The sequence below is a fragment of the Periplaneta americana genome, chromosome 12, assembly GCF_040183065.1.
Source record: "Periplaneta americana isolate PAMFEO1 chromosome 12, P.americana_PAMFEO1_priV1, whole genome shotgun sequence".
Classification (NCBI taxonomy): domain Eukaryota; kingdom Metazoa; phylum Arthropoda; class Insecta; order Blattodea; family Blattidae; genus Periplaneta; species Periplaneta americana.
In genome coordinates, this window is record NC_091128.1 from 175,033,947 (window position 1) to 175,055,470 (window position 21,524).

Sequence of the window (21,524 nt, forward strand, 5' to 3'; positions counted from 1 at the left end):
GAATGCTTGCAAAATTATCACCATGATACCTACTTGAATGCTATATAACATTCTTGAAAAATATAAAGAAAAAAAACACGAATACAAAAATTATGAAATTACTTGCATTAAAAACTGTAGATATATTATCCAAAATCGGAATGGTTACACATTTACACATATGATCTCTGCAAAAAAATAATATACTGTAACAGGTATTTACTTTGTTTTTATTTAAACTGTCCTTCCTGACATACAAATAAGTAACTGATAAGTAATAAACGTTTTATAGAACACAATACGTAGGCTACCTACAACGTGGATTATTGGTTATGACTGAGTTATGATTTTCTCTTGGTCTTTAGAGAATCTGAAGAACGACAAATTCGGAGATTTAAACTTTTTGTTACTGCAATTTTCGTCATTGCACACATTGCCTTTATTCCGACGCATGATTAAAACGTTATTATAACATCTCGCATCCCTTTAAAGCACGTGCTGGCTGTATCAACCCTATGACCAGTGCCTTGCCTGCCGCTTGGGCGCTAGTGTCGCGAATGTTGGCAAAAAAAGTGTTGAAGTTGCGCGACTGTAAGTATTAGACTGTGCCCACGGCGGTGATCATACCACGCTACAAATTATTGTAGTTCTGAACTCGGCCGCTAGACACACACGTACACATATGGTAATTCAGCTGATGACCAGACGGGACAAAGCGTGACCACAATCTACTATATTAGTCACGAAGCTTAAGTTTTTAGGGTGCTGGAAACAATAGACTGTGACGGTACTATTTTGCATTGCAATGAGGCGATATTAGCGATCCTAGTGGTAAGCAACTACCTAATGTTTGCATATTTACTATGTAATGAGCTTCGCGACTGCATATATTAGACTGTGGCGTGACCACACATTTTCGGTAATCGCAATTAGCGACATAGTCTGTCGCTTTTATGAAATAGCTTTGTTGTCGCACTGGGCCTATAGTTTCTTTTGTAATTCAGCGCAAATTCATCGGACTTTTTCATTATGAATGTATGAGATGCAGAGTGCACGCTTTTTAATTCACTGATGGTCTCGGTAACTTTTTTTTAAGTCGTTCCTAAATTCAGCTTGATTTTATCGTTGCCAGTAGAAATCTGTTTTTAAATTCATATGTTAAGTTCACCGATGCTGTTCGGTGATCTCTTTTGTAGAAGAATGATTTTTTTTTTTTATTTGCGTATGCGCGTGAATGTGACAATGTTGTGAAGGGTTGTGAAGGATGGCAATTGGCAACATTGGAAATAGTAGAAATATAAAATGGCGGTGAAGTGGTAATGGTGTTGTGTTTCATAAGTTCCGAGTATTACTAAAATTTTGCGGAATAAATTATATCAGCATATGGTCGCATATATATTGTGAGTATAGGATTGTATAAATGCAGTCGATAAACATGTGTGGCTTCTTTATATTTTACGGAAAGGAGATGTGATATGAATCTGCAGAATTTTGTTAATTAGGAGGGCTGGCCAAGAGTCGAGAAGCGGTATGATTTTATGATACCGGATATCGCTTATGTTAATGCGTAGGAGAGAACAGAAGGGAAGGGGTCAGAATTTTAGAAGTATTTGAAGATTATTTATCATAGAACAGATGTGTATAGAATGTACCTCGCTGATCACGAAAATTTGTACAGATTATTCTTACAATAATTACATTTTCCATTTTGCTTTAACGACACTTTGTAAAATTTCCGTAATTATTTACTTCAACGGCACCGTGTGTTTACTGTATTTGATTTCCGTAATTATTTACTTCAACGGCACCGTGTGTTTACTGTATTTGATTTCCGTAATTATTTACTTCAACGGCACCATGTGTTTACTGTATTTGGCACGTAGGCTATTCGTAGTAGCGTCTGATCGTGGGGATTGTGTCGCACTATATTTTATACCTTCCGCCGGCGTGTATTTCGAAATATAGGTCAGGTTATGTCAAATGAGGGGATAGATATTATAGGGCCGTGTTTAATAGCGAGCTGGACTCCATAGTCCAGATCGTTGCTTACGATCCTGATTATGGCGTAATCGCTATAAGCGAGATGTATTCACAATAATCTACAATACTTGATACTAGCGTACAAGAAAGCATTTTCTCTATATCTGCAGCACAAGTATATTAGAATTTCGATACGGAGAACAAGACTACGGTCTATGGATGTAGTGGCAAATCTTTATTTAACATTATAAGCTCATTGCCAAGTGTTGTGTACTGCACACTTCCTTACGACGTTATTGAACTTAAGCAACTTAAAATACAAATGTAGACATAGACTATCCAAGTTGAATATTGTGTGAATCAGCAGTAAAGCTTAAATGCAGTTTTTTACATTCTGGAAAATTATATACAGGTATATGTATATATATATATATATATATATATATATATATATATATATATATATATATATATATATATATAGTCGCCCTGGGTAGCGTAATTGGTATAGCGCTAGCCTTCTATGCTCGAGGTTGCAGGTTCGATCCCGGCCTAGCTCGATGACATTTATTAAGTGTGTTTAAATGCGACAGGCTCACGTCAGTAGATTTACTGGTATGTAAAAGAACTCCTGCGGGACAAAATTCTGGCACACCAGCGACGCTGATATAACCTCTGCAGTTGCGAGCGTCGTTAAATAAACAATAATTTAAAATTTCATATATATATATATATTTTTTTTTTTTCTGCCCATTTCCAGGTCTTTAAGTGCAAACCCAGCAATCTCAAATCTTCACTACTTTCTGCGTTCCTCTTAGCCTCTGCATATGATCCATGTGTCTTAATGTTTTCTATCATCTGATATCTTCTTCTGCCTCGAACTTTTCTTCCGTTCACTATTCCTTCCAGTGCATCCTTTAGTAGGCAGTTTCTTCTTAGTGACCCAGCCAATTCCTTTTTCTCTTCCTGATCAGTTTCAGCATTATTCTTTCTTCACTCAGTCTTTTCACCACAGCTTCATTTATTATTCTGTATGTCTATGTCACACGCTCCATTGTTCTCCATATCCGTATTTCAAATGCTTTTAGTCTCTTCTCTTCACTTCATCGTAATGTCCATGTTTTTGTTTCATACAATGCTACACTCCACACAAAGCACTTCACTAATCCCTTCTTAGTTCTTTTTTTAAGAGGTCCACAGAAGATACTCATTTTTCTATTACAACTTTTTTTGCCATTGCTATCCTCTGTTGACTTCCTGATAACAGCTCATATTACTGCTTATAGTACACCCAAGTATTTATGTACAACAGTGTAACTTGTACATAAATATTACGCTCACGTAAAACCATGTGCTTTTCTCTCCAAAGGCATAGCTAAGACAGAGTTATCACTAGCACTAGTATTCCACTACCACCACCGCCATCATCACTACCACTTCAATCATCTCCACTTACTCGAATTGTAATTAATCTTTTCCACTTTCACATCATGGAATTCATTATATTTTATTTTCTTGCCATTTATCTATGTCTTTATGCTCATAGTATCACTATATGCTACTAGACCTGAAGATGCCATTGATTGACGAAAGCGCTTGTCACATTTGATTGTGTAATGACCTAGTGTAACTTTTGTATTAATCTTAGGTTAATAAGACAGCTGTTATTGAAGGATTATTATACTTATTTCATTTATGTGCTAACTTGTCGGACCAATATGCCTCTTAAATTCTGTAAAATTGTATCAGCTTTTGTTTCTGGCTAAGTGGAAGAGAAGGCCTGATGGCCTTAACCTCGCTAGAATATTATTATTATTTTATTATTATTAACTTATTATTATTACTATTACTACTACTACTACTACTACTACTACTACTACTACTACTACTATTATTATTATTATTATTATTATTATTATTATTATTATTATTATTATAGAATAAGTGGGTCTGGGGGCGAAAATTAATTGAATTATATTTTTTTTTGTTACCAAGTGTTCCTTTTATATGAAGAATCCACTGCGAGAATGATGGATATCATTTGGAATACATTTTGCAGGAGAAGCAATTGAAAGTTTGAAATGCTTAGCGCTCAAAGCTTAACTGTGATTTTCCGATCATTACTGGACAATGCCTATCAGTGTTAATGCCATATAACTCTCAATGTACATTCTATATGTCTGAAGCTATGCATTGACAGTCTTGGTTCATTTTCGACAAGAAAGTGACATCCATCATTCTTGCAATGGACTCTTCATATGTAATTTGAAGTAAGTTATGAATGTGAAAATGCAGAAATTTTGTTGAAAAAATCAGGCATTTACTAATTCTGTACATAAATGTATGTTTGTCTGTGTCCTATGTGGAACTTCAAATTTTAACTTGAAGACATTCCCTTTGTGAGATTCTTTTTAAAGTTGGTTATTTAGCGTCGGTGGGATTGGTGATAGCGAGATGGTATTTGGCGAGATGAGGAAAAAACCGAACCAGGTAATCAGCCCAAGCGGGAATTGAACCCATGCCCGAGCGCAACTTGAGATCGGCAGGCAAGTGCCTTAACCGACTGAGCCACGCTGGTGGCTCCTTTGTGAGATAGGTTTTATGGTATTATATCGACAGTTTTCTGAGATAGATTTTATGGTACCTAGTATTAAAGCAGCAGTTTTTATGCAATAGTTATTTTTAATAAAAAAAGAAGTAAATGTACTCATCCATTAAACACAACTAAAGTGACTCTGGCTGTCCTTAAAGAACTTAGAATGGCTTCTTACTAGAATCGAACGAAAAAGTGACTGTAATATAACCTAGCTATTCCGTCTTCTAAGTTATAACCATCCAACCTTGTAACAGTCCTTGGCTTTCTGTCACTTACTTAGCTATTCCCTCATCTGATCCACTCTAACCTTGTCACAATATTCACTTCTGCGGCTTAGTTATTGGTGCATGTGAATTGAAGTCATTTATTATATGCAAGAAGGATGTATCTGGGTGAAAATGTAGTAATCTTTGGCCAGGCCATCTTCCCACAATAGTGGTCCAGGGTAGTATGTTCCCTGGACCTCTGTTGCAGTAAGATGGCTTGGCCTATGGTCACTATATAATTACCCATATCTATATTACCACAGAATAGTTTCACAGCTGTATTTAGTGACAGATTTTTAAGGCCCTGACTTCGCCTATGGCTTTCTCCTTTACATGTTTGGTAAAAGTTGTGTCTGTGGATTGAAGAATTTTACTCAATACTTGTAAGAACTTGTGATAAATATTGTTCCTCCCTTATAATGCTACTCATTACTCTGTCTTACTTTCTGAAAACTATTTTTATCTTCATAACATTTGCTAACAAATATGTACTGTGATACATTTAAACAACAGTTTTGTGGAAAATGAATGTAATTGTGATTTTTTTTTCTTTCAGATAAGACGCCATTATGACATCTACACCGCCAAAGGAAAAGAGCACAAAGCCAAGCGATAGCGTGATTGGGGACATCGATGAACCACCTGATGGCTTCTTTGAGGAGTTACTGGAAAGCTTAGCAGTGGTGGACACTTGGGATCCAGATATCGACGACAGTGAGGGGGTTGACCATCGGGAAGCAAGGAAAGCGTCTTCAAAGAAGTTAGAGACTAAAGATAGAAGTGAGAGAAAAAAAAACGATTATAGGAGGAGGAGAGAGAGGAATAGCAAAGAGAGAGAAAGTAGGAGAGAGAGAGACAACAAAGAGAGAGAGAGTAGGAGAGAGAAGAAGGATATTCATATATCCACTCACAGAAGAGAGCAAACTAGAAGCAGCAGAGACAGAAATGGGAAGAGTGTTTCGAGGACTGTTGGTGCCAGGAGAGAAAGGGATAGAAGAGAAAAAGATAAGAAAGAGGGGAGCAGCAGAGACAAGAAAGACAAAGAAAATGCAGGTAAAGACAGAGATAGGAGTGTAGAGAACAGGATCACTCGCAAGCAGCCCAACCGTTACACCAGGGGCAGGAGCAGGGAACGCAGAAGTGATAGACGGAAGTCAGAACAGGAGAAGAAAGCTGCAGAACCTGTGTCAGAGGAAAAGAATGACAGCAGCAAAAAGGAAATTGATGAAGCAGTCATCAAAAATGCCAGACCGCTAAGCAGTCCGAAGCTGGATACTTGCATAAAGGAATTAGACGACCTCCTGCCACCAGGAACAGAGGACGAGTTCATACTGCCTATGAAGACTGAGGAGAAGAAGGAGGATAGGACTCAAAGTGAGCTGGCAGAACCCTCAGACATGCAGTTGGAGGATGGTAGTAAGAAAACGACGAAGCTTCTGAGGGTTTTGTCTGAAGAGCGCAAGACAAGTCCTCTGAGAATAATAAAGAGAGAGATAGAATCTCCTCTGAGAATAATAAAGAGGGAGATAGAATCTCCACACAGGGACAGGTGGGCGAAGCGGACTCGTAGATCTGTGTCCAGGAGCAAAGAGAAGCAGCCAGAAGGTGTTGTTACGAGGAAAAGAAGTAGGGATAGGCAAAGTAGACTTTCACTGAGCCAAGAGAGGCGAGATGGACTGCCACTGAAACGAGAGAGACAAGACAGGCAACACAGACTGCCACTGATTCAAGAGAGGCGAGATAGACTATCGCTGAGCCAAGAGAGGCGAGACAGACGAGATAGACTGTCTCCGAGCCGAGACAGGCGAGATAGACTGTCTCTGAGCCAAGAGAGGCGAGACAGGCGAGATAGACCGTCTCTGAGCCCAGAGAGGCGAGACAGGCGAGATAGACTGTCTCCGAGCCGAGACAGGCGAGATAGACCGTCTCTGAGCCCAGAGAGGCGAGACAGGCGAGATAGACTGTCTCCAAGCCGAGACAGGCGAGATAGACTGTCTCCGAGCCGAGACAGGCGAGATAGACTGTCTCCGAGCCGAGACAGGCGAGATAGACTGTCTCTGAGCCCAGAGAGGCGAGACAGGCGAGATAGACTGTCTCCAAGCCGAGACAGGCGAGATAGACTGTCTCTGAGCCAAGAGAGGCGATACAGGCGAGATAGACTGTCTCTGAGCCAAGAGAGGGAAGACAGGCGAGATAGACCGTCTCTGAGCCCAGAGAGGCGATACAGACGAGATAGACTGTCTCTGAGCCAAGAGAGGGAAGACAGGCGAGTTAGACTGTCTCTGAGCCAAGAGAGGGAAGTCAGGCGAGTTAGACTGTCTCTGAGCCAAGAAAGGGAAGACAGGCGAGTTAGACTGTCTCTGAGCCCAGAGAGGCGAGTCAGGCGAGATAGATTATCGCTGAGCCAAGAGAAGCAAGGTAGACTGTCGAGCCCAGAGAGGCGAGTCAGGCGAGATAGATTATCTCTGAGCCAGGAGAAGCAAGGTAGACTGTCGCTGAGCCCAGAGAGGCGAGTCAGGCGAAATAGACTATCACTGAGCCCAGAGAGGCGAGTCAGGCGAGATAGACTGTCGCTGAGCCCAGAGAGGCGTGTCAGGCGAGATAGACTGTCGCTGAGCCCAGAGAGGCGAGAACCTCACAATGACTACAAATACAAAAGCCAGCGATCTCCAGGTTATGAAAACCAGAGAAGACGTAGCTACAGCAGGGATCTGTCGCCTATATCACCAGACCAGGAGGATTGGACGTCGTCTACCAGCAGCGAGCGCAGGAGGAGATCCCTCTCACGTGACTTGTCCCTCTCACTTGACAGCAGGTCACTTGAGTCGCTCTCATCACTCTCAGATGAATCCTACTACAAGAGGCCACCCAAGAGGAAGCGTTCACCATTTTGGAAAGAGATTGAACGAAAGTTTGCAAGTGATTTGAGCAGATCTTACTACCCTGCACAGACAGACTACTCCTTCCGTGCAGCATATCAAGAGGTACAGACAACTAAAACATTCTCTGTCTCATATCTTATTCCTCACTGAATATACAGTCCAATCTGAACACAACAGTTTTCTGGGGAAGCTATTGTTGTGTTGAAGGGTTATGAAATAACTTTTATCTACTAATGTTGCAAAAGAAGAACTTCAGTTGACATTTTTACATTGCAAACCTTTGACTGTATTGTCCTATAGCAAGTCACTGCCATGAACATGAACATCATGATTATATTATAAAAATTCCAATTAAAATGGCAACTTTCTCACATAGGAATTATCTCGCTGAATACAATTCGTGCTTGATATTTTCTCTGATTATTTAATTGAACTTCTAAACTCATGTATGTTGTAATAAGATAATTTTTTCTCGACCTTTGACTACATGACTACATATATTCGTTAAGCTCAGTTAATTTATCAAGAAACTATCAGCACTTGTATTATAGAAGAAAATTTGCTTGCATGTACAGTTTTTGCATGTGAACAACATACTCTAAAATCTTTATATGCCTATAGAATGTATAGTTCATTTTTTTTTAATAATATTGTTTTGATAATCCATGTTGAATCTTCCATACACTATTTTTAACACTTGAATATAAATAATTGATTAATTACTGAGTAGGCTCTGAGGATGGTGTTGAATAGCACTGAAACAGCTGTAAGCCGCACATGCTTACATAATTAACACTAGTAAGATCGCCATTTAATCACTTATTTATAATATTGTGTTCTTACTAATTTTTCTTTAAATATTGATCAATAATATTTTTTTTAAATAAACTATTGGCTACATTCAGTATTAAAGATCTCAGATTATGTTATTCATATGGGAGAATTGTACATCCATGTAAAGTTCCATTAATATATGTTGAAGTACTTTTTAAGTTGTATAAAAGCTGTTTGGTTGAAGAAAATGCTCCACCAATTTTTATAATTAGAAAAAGAAAATAACTATTAGGTTTTCAAAAAGAAAATAACTATTAGGTTTTCAAAAAGAAAATAACTATTAGGTTTTCAAAAACATTAAAATTGCTTAGTGTTGTACAGATAGGGTGATATGCACAAAGTTGAAGTAAATGCTAGTGCTAAGGTTTTCATACTATATATTATGATCTTTATATATAAAAACCTTTAGTAAATTCTTTCCTGCATAGTGGAAAGTTGATCTGGAAGTTGGTGTTTACTTTATGCTAGAATTGGTAATATCAACTACTATTTGTATGCATAACAAGAAGTATATACTTCTACTTCGAAGTATAAACTAAGAAAAATCTAGTCTGCATGTTTGAGCCTTTGTTAGCTTAGGATAAGCATTTGTACAATCTAAAATGGCAGAATTTATGCAAATTCGCGCTTGAAAATTCTACAAAGAAAGACGAGAACTATCAGAACATGATTACAAGATGTTGTATAGTTTATGAATAAAAGTGTTATAGGATCAATTTTTGTAATGGACTACTCAAATATTGATTTTGAGATAACTTAACCGGAATTCTATCAGATTTTTGTTATTACAAAAAATTATATATTTTTAACAAAATGATTCTGTGATATATTTGTAATACATTTAATTTACGTGAAAAACCTCCGTGTACCTACAATATTTTAGGTTACATGTGAATTTAATGAATAACATTTTGGCCCTGTTTGATTTTGACTTTGTTCTTAATGTTACTTATTTTCGTAATAATTTGCTTTCCATCAATTTTTTTCCCCTGTTGTAAACTTCCACCTCAGCTTTCATAGCCTGAATGGCTTTTTCTTTATCACTTCTTGTGCCAGGAGTTTGGAACTTGTTTAATAATGCTGGGTATTATTTTAGTAGATTAACTATAATGAACACTGATCAAAATACCCCTCATTTCTCGTGAAAAACAACAACTGAATATACTACAGTGGACTTTATGTTGTCTGCAAACAGCTGGATACATTAAGAAGATTGATTGATTTTAGTAGATTAACAAACAGCAGTTGTTCTCTTTCTCTCTCTTTGAACTTCCCATTTCGTCGTAATTGTCCATTTTCTTGTTGAAATAACTAAATTTCAAGGACAACAATCAATTTTCCCCACAAATAAATTAACATAAATGCCTGGAAGGTGAAAACTAACGAATCTTTGCGGATAAACCTGAAGTAGTATCGACAATTGAGCCGTTCAGAGCAGAAATGGTGTAAGTCAAAAATGGGAAATGAGGTTGAAGTAAACATTCTGTAAAATACAGCACAAAGTAGCAATTAATATTCAGTAATTTATTTAAACTATTAATAGTCAGTGGATAGAACGAAGGACATATTAATTGCTACTTTGCGCTATATTTTACAGAATTTTTACTTTAAACCTCATTACCCAATTTTGACTTACACCACTTCTGCTCTGAACGGCTCAATTGATATAGTCGAATACTGTTGATAGTTGATACTACTGCTGTGTAGTGCATATTTCATAGTAGTAGTATCAGATTTATGCATACGAGACGAAGTATATACTTCTATACAGTTTTCGCTGTAAGAAAAATCTTAATGTAAACATAAGCACGTTGCTGTCATACCCGTGATTGGTTCTCAGTCGAAACACTCACATGACACAGGAAAATATAGTTCGTATTTGGAAACCATAATCTTGAATTATTTGAAAATGAAAAATTGAATTCTAGTTGTTAAATATGATGAAACATATAACTTCACTCACAATATTTATATATTGTTATGTACAATGAACGCGGATCAATACCAACGGTAATACCGAGGTAGTCTGTTCTTGTAACAAGCTGGCGTCACTTGAGCTCGTGGTACTGAAGAAGCATTTCTTCTGTATCCTTGGTGTTTGTGGTTATTAATCATAAGAGTGGAAACCCTCTCAAAAGCGGAAAAACAAATAGTCTTAAAGGTATATAATAAGTTATGTGATAATTCAATTGCAGTAATTATAAAGTAAATGTTTCCTAAGCAAACAACTGCATAGTAGTGAGGTTAGGTCTACTTGGTGAGTAACGGGAAATGTTTAGCATAAAACAATGTACAACAGTAGGCGGGAACACGTACTGAGAATCTATGGCGCCAAACAGCGGCCAGTGACGCCTCACTTCAGTCACATGCTATTATTTACATTAGGATTTTTCTTACAGCGAAAAGATTATATTTCAGGTATTTTCTACAATCAAAGCAAAAGGTAATACTAAAACTTTATGCATATCACCCGTAGTGTATATGAAGCTTGTCAATTTTTATTTCCAAAGAACCTGTAAATTCTGAGGGGAAAAAATATTGAAATATAGCTTATTACAGTTATACTAGCGAAAGGTGTACCTCCACCTTTCTTTTCACGAATAGTAGAACATTAATGTTGCTTGAGCTTTAAGGGAACTCTGCGATTCATATCCTTGTTTACAAGTTTTAGAATGCCATTTGTGTTGCAGACATGTCTTAACTATTTTCTCTGCTACAGGGCTTCAGTGTTAACACATTCCCTTCCGCTGCCCCTTATCACGCAGACTACACACCTGGCCCACAGATGTACCCAGTGGACAGCATGTCTCAACCACCTCCTCCGCAGATGTATCCAGTGGATACCGTGCCCCAACCACCACCACCCCCAGATAGTCGTGTCGAATCCACTCCCCAGCAACCCATGCATTTTCCCATTCCTGATTTCACTGTTCCCCCACCTGTTGTTCCAATCGAGTTCTCTGCACAAGTTGAGAATACTTCGCGGTCCATGGAAGTGGTTGAGACCTTGCCCGAACCTGTGCCAGTGCCTGTGCCTCCTCCTCCTCAGATATCACAGGTTAGTAAGGTTATTGGTTGGTTTCACTGATTGTTACCAAGACTTCTTAATGAATCCCAAATATTCTAATAATTAACAAATATTAAAAATGGTGAGGAATGGGTAGAACGGAGAAAAATTCTCACCGGCACCGGGACTCGAACCCGGATTTTCAGCTCTATGTGCTGATGCTTTATCCACAGAGCCACACCAGATTCTAGTTACGATTCTAAATTGAATCCCTCTCAGTTTAAAGGTATGGTCACACATCGCTACTTTTGCAGTGCTACTTTTATACTGCAGCTTCAAAAGTTGCGTGTCGTGTTCACAAGTAAGCCAAAAGTAGCGCGCTGCACGCTACTTTTCGTGCTGCGCAACCCAAGTGCTGCAAAAGTTGCAACTGGAGGTTGCGAGTCTGTTCACACACAAGGCGCTACTTTTGCAGCCGCAGTCATGCTGCAGGTTTCCATTTCCGTGTTGCCTTCTCAATATACATTTTGTGGTTATGTTCGCATTATTAAGAAACTCATGCGAAAGCTTCCTTATCTATTATTTGCTTTTCTGTCGTATCTAGTATTCAGAAATTGACATTATTTTTACTGTAAAGCTTTTAAAAACGCCTGTATACTTAAATGATAACCAACAGTATATTCACGTAATCAATGTTGGCAACCCTCCTGTTTGGAACTACGCTACGGAAAATTAAAAAAAAATGAATTATATCGTCACCAATTATGCTCAGACTGTGTTGTGTATTTAATAACTGTTACAAATAATTTATTTTCATCACATTTAACATTAAAATATATCCAAGCAATAAAAGTATCATTGGCACATTTGGGTGGTAACACTGGTTGCAACCGCAGCAAAAGTTTCAACAAAACTGATATCAAAAATGCTGCAGCTGTAACCCTGAGAACCCTGTTCACACGTCGCTACTTTTAAGTTGCGCGCAGCATGGAAAAGTAGCGAGCAGCAGGTTCGGCAGCCGCTACTTTTCAGGTTGCACCGTTGTTCACACGTCGCAGTACAAGAGTTGTGCAGTTTTTTGTACTGCAGCGGTGCAAAAGTAGCGACGTGTGATCGTACCTTAAGTTCTACCTCTCTGTTCCCCTTTGGTGGCCTACCCTAATGTACTGTGTCACAGAATATGTGACAGTGGCACAATGTCCAACATACCATGTACAGAGGTGCACTTATTACGAGTGACTACTCTCTTTCCAGCTAAAGATTGAAGTAAATGTAAATAAATGCACGTGGCATAATGGTTCCTGATTGGCTATTGGACGCACAATGCCTCCAAACTCATGCTTGTCATCTTCTTCATCATATTAAAATAGTTCCTTCTAAAATAGTAAAATGTATAATATACATGGAATACGAGTGAATTAAACATGCGTATAAGAACACTTTCTTACGATTTAAACAACATGTTTATATTAGTAGTTTCAGACATTGCGTGTTAAATCATTGTAACATGTATTATGGCAACGTGCATGCGTAATAGGCATTAAATCCCTCCCAAGGTGATTTGCAGCTTCACAGAGCACATCAGCACGGCTGGTATAACACAGTGCGAGATTCAGTGTTGTCAACCTCAAATAAATTTCTGTAGAATTAAAGAAATTCTCCACTCTTCAAAGAATAACATTTAATCACGAATCTACAGAAAATGAAAATCCACTATTCCCAGTAGAGAATTAATAAATATTAACCCTCTGTGAGCATTTTACGGGTTAGTTCAATGAACGTGTTGAAATGTCTGCAATATATCAGACGATGGCTGCCCTGCGTGCTCACTTGCTGAAAATAATGCGCCCTGGTGGCTGCTTTGGTAGCTAGCTTGCGATTGCAGAGTAATACATTTCAGTTTTGTTTTTGTCTACTTCAATCTTTAGTTGGAAATAGAGTAAGTGGCCGGGGTCCGACGGAGCAAAGCCCCGTCTTGAATCACAAAGTGGTTACTTACGCATTATCATATTACTATGATGTACCGAAGTGCATATAATATTTACGAGCAGGAATTCTGCATTACCATATGGTGAAGAATGATTCAAGGTGGTGCCTCGGTCCTCATTTTTCTCATCAGTCCATAGAGCATTCATGCCAGAAAATGTGTGCATGACACCAAAGGAAAGGAGGAAACTATCATTGTAATATGAAACAAAGATATAGAATGAAAAACACGTATTTTTGTGTGCATTCATTCACAAGTGTTTGCTTTTTTTTTTTCTGGTAGAAGGTTTTTTTTTCTTAGCTCGAGATATATCCGACAAGTCTCGGTTTTTACTTGAGGGTTTTTATTCGAGAAGAATTTTCAGTCTTCCAAGTATTAATGGCATTTTGTAAATTGCTTTTATTTCAGCCACAAGACGAGAAGAAGATAAGGCTGTCTAGTCTTCTAGAGGCTTCTGCTAAGGGTAAGGAAAGATCGTTAGTATTTTATTACATTGCAATAATTAATTCCTTTTACTGGCTTACTGTGATAATCTAAATCAGTTAAATATAAACATAAATTTATTATATTGTAGTTTGAAATAAAATTGCTGGGTGTCTAGTATAGCATTTTAAAAAGTTTAAATTTGGGTACAGTAAATTTCGTATTAGAGTTTAATGATATACAGGGTGTAACGAAAATACATGACAAAACTTCAGGAATGGATTCCTCATATGTGGACTTAAATAGTATATTACGATACAAGGTTGGGAAGTGCTGTTTACAAAATCGAGGAGAAGTTTGAAAAACGAACAGAGCGAGATTTTGTAATGCATTTCACAATTGTGTATTGTACAACAATTTTTTGCACGATCATATTTTTAAAATTGTAAATACAGTATATTTTGCATTGAAAATTTAGAGCAATATTATTCCAAAGCCTTTGCAAAACTATACTGTAATGGTAACTAAGTAACAATAAATGCACTGTAATGGGTCTATTTCAATATAGTTTTATGTTGTGAAGAATGGTTTCCTTAGCAACAAGTTTCTGTGTGGAAATTTTAACTTCCAAGACCTAATAACAATAGCTGTAAATACAACAAAAAACACGATCATGGATAACATGGGTCCAGGCCACTATCTTCTTGGAATAGTCCAACATAATAATATCATATTCACACTACTACGTAATCGCCTTACAATATGAAAATGGTCACCCTAACCTCAATTCTAGTCATTTTAATCTGTATATTTTAACCTGATAATTTTTAATTATTTAATATTTTATGTCAAATATTACTTTGTTATTAAATATTGTACAGTCTCCATGAAATATATTATGATTCACTTGTTTCTATATTCATACAGTCATGTTAACCTGAAGATGATCTAATAAGAGATTGAAAACGTTTGTTCTTTAAAACATAATCTGCTTAAATATGTATTGGGTTGTAGAGCTCACTTGTTATTGATATGTTACTAGACAGAACATAACTCGAAATTTTGATTGTTTTTATATTTTATTTATTGCTTTATTCAGGTTATTTTTGTTCTGCTTAAACATTGATCTCTTCTGGTTAATTCTGGTTTGTTTACTAGAAACTAACCAAAAGATATCCGAGCCTGAGCAAACCGGAATTAACTTAAACTAACATGAATAAACTAAAACTAATATCAGTAAAACAAAAGTAACCTGACAATCTAAAAGTAATCTAAAACCACTTGCATATAATGTTCCTCTAGATAAGAGGAAAGGATGTACAAAAAAATGCTTGTAATTACACCTTGGGTTTTTTGGTAGGTTATTTTACGAATGTATATTATTTTAATGTACCGAAGTACATATGATATTTCCATGCAGATATTCTGCGTCTCATACGATGTAAGAGTAATGGAATGGAGAAAAATTCTCTCCAGCACCAGGATTTGAACCCAGGTTTTCAGCTCTACGTGCTGATGCTTTATCCACTAAGCCACACCGGATACCACCCCGGCATCGGACAGAATTGTCTCAGATTAAGCTCCAACTCTTGGGTTCCCTCTAGTGGCCGCCCTCTGCACTATGTCATAGATGTCTATGACGCCGGGGTGGTATCCGGTGTGGCTTAGTGGATAAAGCATCAGCACGTAGAGCTGAAAACCCGGGTTCAAATCCCGGCACCGGAGAGAATTTTTCTCCGTTCCTTTACTCTTACATCGTATGATGATGCAGAATATCTGCATGGAAATATCATATGTACTTCGGTACATTAAAATAATATACATGATATGCGTAAATCACTTCGTGATTTAAGACGGCGCTTATTCCGTCGGATCCCGGCCAACTAGTCACTCATAATGAGTGCACCTCAGCACATGTGTGGACTTCGGTCCTACGTTCATAGACATCTATGACGTAGTGCAGAAGGTGGCCACTAGAGGGAACCCAAGAGTTGGAGCTTAATCTGAGACGATTCTGTCCGACGCCGGGGTGGTATCCGATGTGGCTTAGTGGATAAAGCATCAGCACGTAGAGCTGAAAACCCGGGTTCAAATCCCGGCGCCGGAGAGAATTTTTCTCCGTTCCATTACTCTTACATCGTATTATTTTACAAAGCTTTATCAACGTCTTAGGTTATTTAGCGTCTGAATGAGATGAAGGTGATAATGCCGGTGAAATGAGTCCGGGGTCCAGCATCAGTAGTTACTCAGCATTTGCTCATATTGGGTTGAGGGAAAACCCCGAAAAAACCTGTCTAGTGTTGCCAACGAAATAGCAGTAGAAAGTGCGGAAGGATGTAAGTAAAGCAAAAACAAAAGATGAACGAATACAGAGCAAATGCTCATGTCGCTAATCTTTTGCTCCGCTATTTGAGGATTTATTTATTAATATTAAACCAGCGACACTATGCTCATGCTCATCAGGTCTTACTCATTAGGAGTTTCTCAGTTTTATTAATATCAGCCAAGGTCTTACCCTACTTCTGATGATGACAGCCAGTTTATTCAGTGGCTGACAGTGCTTTCATCTACTGCCATATCTCCAAGTGTCTTGTGAATGTTTGTGATCATCTCATTTTCTGCCAAATGAAATTCAGTCTCTGCTCTCTCTTTTACTAGCACCTCACACATACTCCAATTTGAAAGCTAACTGCTACTGAGAAACATTGAAACGACATGAGGTAATGCAGGAAGGTTGAAAGATAGTCCACATAAAATATAATTATTTTCGACCAAAAATTGGCTGAAAAAAATTGTTGCTTGCATTACTTATTCAATGCTGCTCATAAATTTTAAACTAGGGAGTTTTGTAAACCGAAGTTATAATATGAAAAGAATGTAATATCAGGGGTAGACAAATCCTGGGTACCAGGTTATCATGACATCTAAAAACTTTTATGTGGTGCCTGAGTTTTTTTTATTATCAACATTTTTTTAAGACTTCACTTATTTTTATGTCGCTACAGCCAATGCATAATGGCAACAAAAGCAGGGGGAGTAGAAAGTTGAGTGCGTAATGTGTTTTATTAATTAATTGTAATATTGTCTTAATATATTTTAGTAAATGTATCTTTATCTTAGCTGGAATGGTTTTCTCATTGCATGTGTGGGTAAAACGAAGTGGCTCCTGAAAAAAAAATTACTGGCATCTGAAAATTTTAGAGTTTTGTGTATTCCTAAATATTATTTTCCATGGTGCAAGGAATGCAGACAAAACCCAGAAAATTATGATTGGGCTGAAAATCTCAGAAAGTGCAAAGTTTCATTAATTAACTAATTAATTTGTTTGTGTGTTTATTTCTTCTGGAGATATAAGACTTGCTCGTGATATTACCTTCAGAGGGCGAAAATTGCTTCAAGGTACAGTGATTTTTATTGTATTTTCGAATTTATTGAAAGTAAGCCCTCAGATCAGCAGAATTACCAACAACTGCAGTGACTCCTTTGTATATGATGTTAATGCAGAATACTTTATTAAGCATAAAATCTGTGTGACTTTTGTGTCTCTAAATTGCCACTTCTATTCCAGATGAGCTTTGTATTGTAGTGTCATCTCCCATGATGACCCTGCTGAATGCAATGGTGTGAAGCTCTTAGCTAATTGTGTCATTATCCTTCCCACTTCCCGTCCTATGCAGTTACCCAAGAGCTTCATCCTTGCAAAGCAGTTGTAATGTGCTGCTGCACAATTCCAGTTGGTGGCTCAGCGAAAAGGAGACAAGTGTCTGTGGATCCCGTGCTGGTGGCTCGTTGCGAGGAAGCTATCCGCACACTGCGAGCTGACGAAGGTGTTGTTAAACCATCTGCCAGTCACTTTGTGTTGCATGAAACCCCGAGGCCTTGCCCTCCCGTTGCAACTGCAGAGTCCGAATCCAGCGAGTTCCAGTCTCCGATCACACAGAACCCGGACGTGCAGCTGAGCTTCACGAGGATGCCCCTGTGTGACGAGGAGGACATTCTGCCTGACTTGCCTGCAACGCCCAAGTTGGTGGACTCCTCGACGATGACCGACACGTATATCGAGAAGAAGAGCAGCAGGGTGAGCAAAGCTGAGAAGCAGCCGTGCTTGGCGTGTGCACAGCGCAGAAACTGCATCATGATCTGGAATGCGACGCAGACCACGTCCCCAAGTGTTGCTAGTGTGGGAGTGCAGGTAAACATGGCAGAGGTCAACGAAGGTACTGCTACGATACCAGTTCGAGTTCGTCCACCGAGGAGGAGGAGAGGTACTCGGAGGAAGACAACGAAGGAAGACTCTGAAGAGAAGAGGTCTGGGGATCAGCAGAGAGTGGCTGAGTCTTCCAAGGCAGAGTCACATACCAACAGGGAGGAGTTGTCTCAACAGAAACCTAAGGCTGAAGGCACATTCTATAGGACGTCGTCCTTTGAAGTGTATGTGAGTAATCAAGGCAAGAGTTCAATTTCAGTGGGACAGACTTCAGTGAGATCAACAGATCCTGTGAGTTCAATTTCAATGGGACAGTCTTCAGTGAGACAAACAAAAGCCTCAGCATTCACTCCTTCACCTTTGGCTCCTCCACCTCCGAAGGGAATTCTGAAAACCAGCAGCTACATTCCAGCACCACAACCAGTACCACAACCAGTACCACAACCAGTACCAAAACCAGTACCACATCCTACACAATCCAAGTCGTCACTTCCTTTGTTTCCCCTTCTCCAAAGTTCGAAGGCGTTCACTCTACCTGGGACGCTGAGTATGAGAGCAAGTTCAGCAGTCCGAGCGGCCAGCAGCAGCAGCAGCACATTTGGAGCAACATCTTCTAGCCTTGCAGGGTTCAGTTTTACAAACACCCTGAACACCAGCCAGAGCCAGAATTATGTGCCATCACCTTCTTCACTAACAAGAAGCAGTGGACTTCCTGGGTCTTCTGCCACCCATCTGCTGCAGCCTTTCACCAAAGCAGGCAGAAATGATGCTACTCCACACCGCAAGTTCTGAAGGTGCTTTTACGAACATTGTCTCTTAGTGTGGATTTCATTATGCTTAGTGTTGTTAGTTGTTTCTAAATTTAGAAAGCATAGATTTGTGATGTTTAAATGAATTAACAGATCCTCTCTCAATAGAGAGAGAAAATTGGTGAAATGTAATGATCGACTGTCATATCATTTGTAATAGTGCACCTCAATTGTGGTGAGATGCTACACTGAACTATTCTAGGATGATGTCGCTGCAAGACTTTCAGAAACATTACGTCTGGGTAAGTAGCTGAAGCCGTGCATTCTGTTCCTTTTGTAGTACTGTCTAATGTGAATCCTTTGTGCACGAAGTCGGCAATCATGGCGATTTTTTTTTACGTCTTCCTGTCCATTTATCTGTCAACCAGGCTGACACGTCCTCAGTTCTTGATGGAGTTGGTGAGTTTCCGCATCATAAGTGAACTAAAGGCGAAACATAATGTCAAACGTTGTACGAGTAAGTGAAGTCAGTAGAAATGCGTAGAATTACAGCTCTCACTGTACAAGTTCAACTGGTAGTAATAGTTTTTCTGCCTCATAGTTTATAAGAATGATGTGATAAATTTGCTTTTGTGTTTCTTTTTTTGTACTGAAGTTGTGCGCATTCAATTATATATTGCTGCAATCTTTAATTAAGTTTTCTTGGTTCTAATTTATATAAGTGAAGAAAGTGATTTGGTTTTGTGGTGATAGCTAAAATTGCACACGAACTTAGAATAGGTGATTTGGTAACATTAAATCCTATTCAGAAACAAGATTTGTTTAACATATGGGACATACCAACATAGTATCGGCATGCAGCACAGCAGACGATTTCAAGTTGCAGAATGAGTGACACGTGTTCAAAAGTGTATCATTTTGGTTTGTGTAGTGTATTCATGTAATAAATGGGTTGGAATCATATTGTACTATGAGACTTACAATTAAGAGTATACTCTCCTTAATAAGGGAGAACGCAACAATGGATTATTTAGAAGAGGTGTAAGTGGACTTCTCCCATTGCTGTTGAAATGATTTCATGATGTTTCAACAGTTGGTTCTTGGCTCTACCTTCGTCTTGCCATGCTGGCTGGTGTAATTGATGTCACCTGAAAAGCTGGCTGAGATTAATGAATTGTAAATAGTGATGTAATCATTAAGGCTTGCTTCCTCCAATTTGAAGATTGAACTAGAATCTAAAACTGAACTAAACAAAAAACGTTGTGCTCGTCTCGCAACTGTGTTGCTATATTACGCCTTTCCAAAATCATTAACTCTTCCTGCCGAAGACAATGAACAGAATTATTAAAATGAAGTTACTGATCTATTGCCTGATCATCCTAGTTCCTCACCAAACATTCTTTCTCATTTCTGTATTTTTATGTTGAACATCATATTAAAAAAAACTTCCCTTTGTTTCTTCTTTGAATTTATTATTACCCATGTTGAACATTATATAAAATTTTCCTCGTTTCTTCTCCATATTTCTTATTCTCTATGTTGAGCTTTATTTAAAACTTTTCTTTGTTCTCCATAATCCTGTATTCATTATGTTGAGCATTAAATAAAAATTCCCTTGTTTCTTTATGTTGAGCATAATATAAAACTTCCCTAGTTTCTTCTCCATATTTCTTTATTCTTTATGTAGTACATTATATGAAAATAACTCCTTTTGTTTCTTCTCCATATTTGTCTTCTTTCTGTTCAGCATTATATGAAACTTCCCTTGTTTATTCTCCATATTTCTTTATTCTTTATGTAGTACATTATATGAAAATAACTCCTTTTGTTTCTTCTCCATATTTGTCTTCTTTATGTTGAACATTATATAAAACTTTCCTCATTTCTTCTTTGCATTTATGTATTCTTTCTGTTCAGCATTATATGAAACTTCCCTTGTTTCTTCTCCGCATTTCTTATTAATGTTGAGCATTATATAAAATTTTTCTTGTTTCTTCTCCATATTTCTTATTCTTTATGTTGAGCATTATATAAAAATTCTTTTGTTTATTTTCCATATATATTCAGTATTATTTGCAAATTCGTTCTGACTAAAAAAAAAATCGATCATTTTTTGAGTACATAAAAATGTTTGTTTTCTGCTTATATTGAAGAAAAAATAACACTTACATGAGCTTACTAACAAAGCCTATTAGACTGGGACAGTGCTTTCATTTCACTTCACACCGAAATTGAGAACTGAACTGGAAAGAAGCAGAAGACTGGCACTATAATTTTTTCTGCTTAGAATTCTGGTGGAAAATTTTAACTTTTAGTGGCAAACTGAAAATTATAGATTCAGGCATCATTTCACGCTCAGATGATCTTAGTTGTAGTCTGGAGGAAAACACTCTCATAAGAAGTAGAATTTTCAGTTCAGTTTCAAGTCAAGTTCAGTTCTACTTTCAAATTGGAGAAAAGCGAGGCTTTAGCATGGCTTCCACTGGAGGGGAAGTAAAGCTGTAGTGTTTTAGATTTATAGAACATAAAATCGTAGATTTATTGGTCAATTCTCTCCCACATTGAAACTCTATGTGTATGTTAAAAATCCTTCCTGCCTCTTCCTTTCTTTTTC

At 37.9% G+C, this 21,524-nt stretch overlaps 1 protein-coding gene across 1 annotated transcript; it reads left to right on the top strand.

Annotated features, from left to right (window-relative positions):
- The first annotated feature begins 1,221 nt into the window (after nt 1–1,221).
- Nucleotides 1,222–19,878, top strand: LOC138711232 (trichohyalin-like). The gene is made up of 5 exons (XM_069842637.1): nt 1,222–1,379; nt 5,378–7,805; nt 11,257–11,595; nt 13,940–13,994; nt 17,689–19,878. The coding sequence occupies exons 2-5, from the start codon at nt 5,391–5,393 to the stop codon at nt 18,951–18,953; spliced, it is 4,074 nt and encodes a 1,357-aa protein (XP_069698738.1). The 5' UTR covers nt 1,222–1,379; nt 5,378–5,390; the 3' UTR covers nt 18,954–19,878.
- Nucleotides 19,879–21,524: the final 1,646 nt, after the last annotated feature.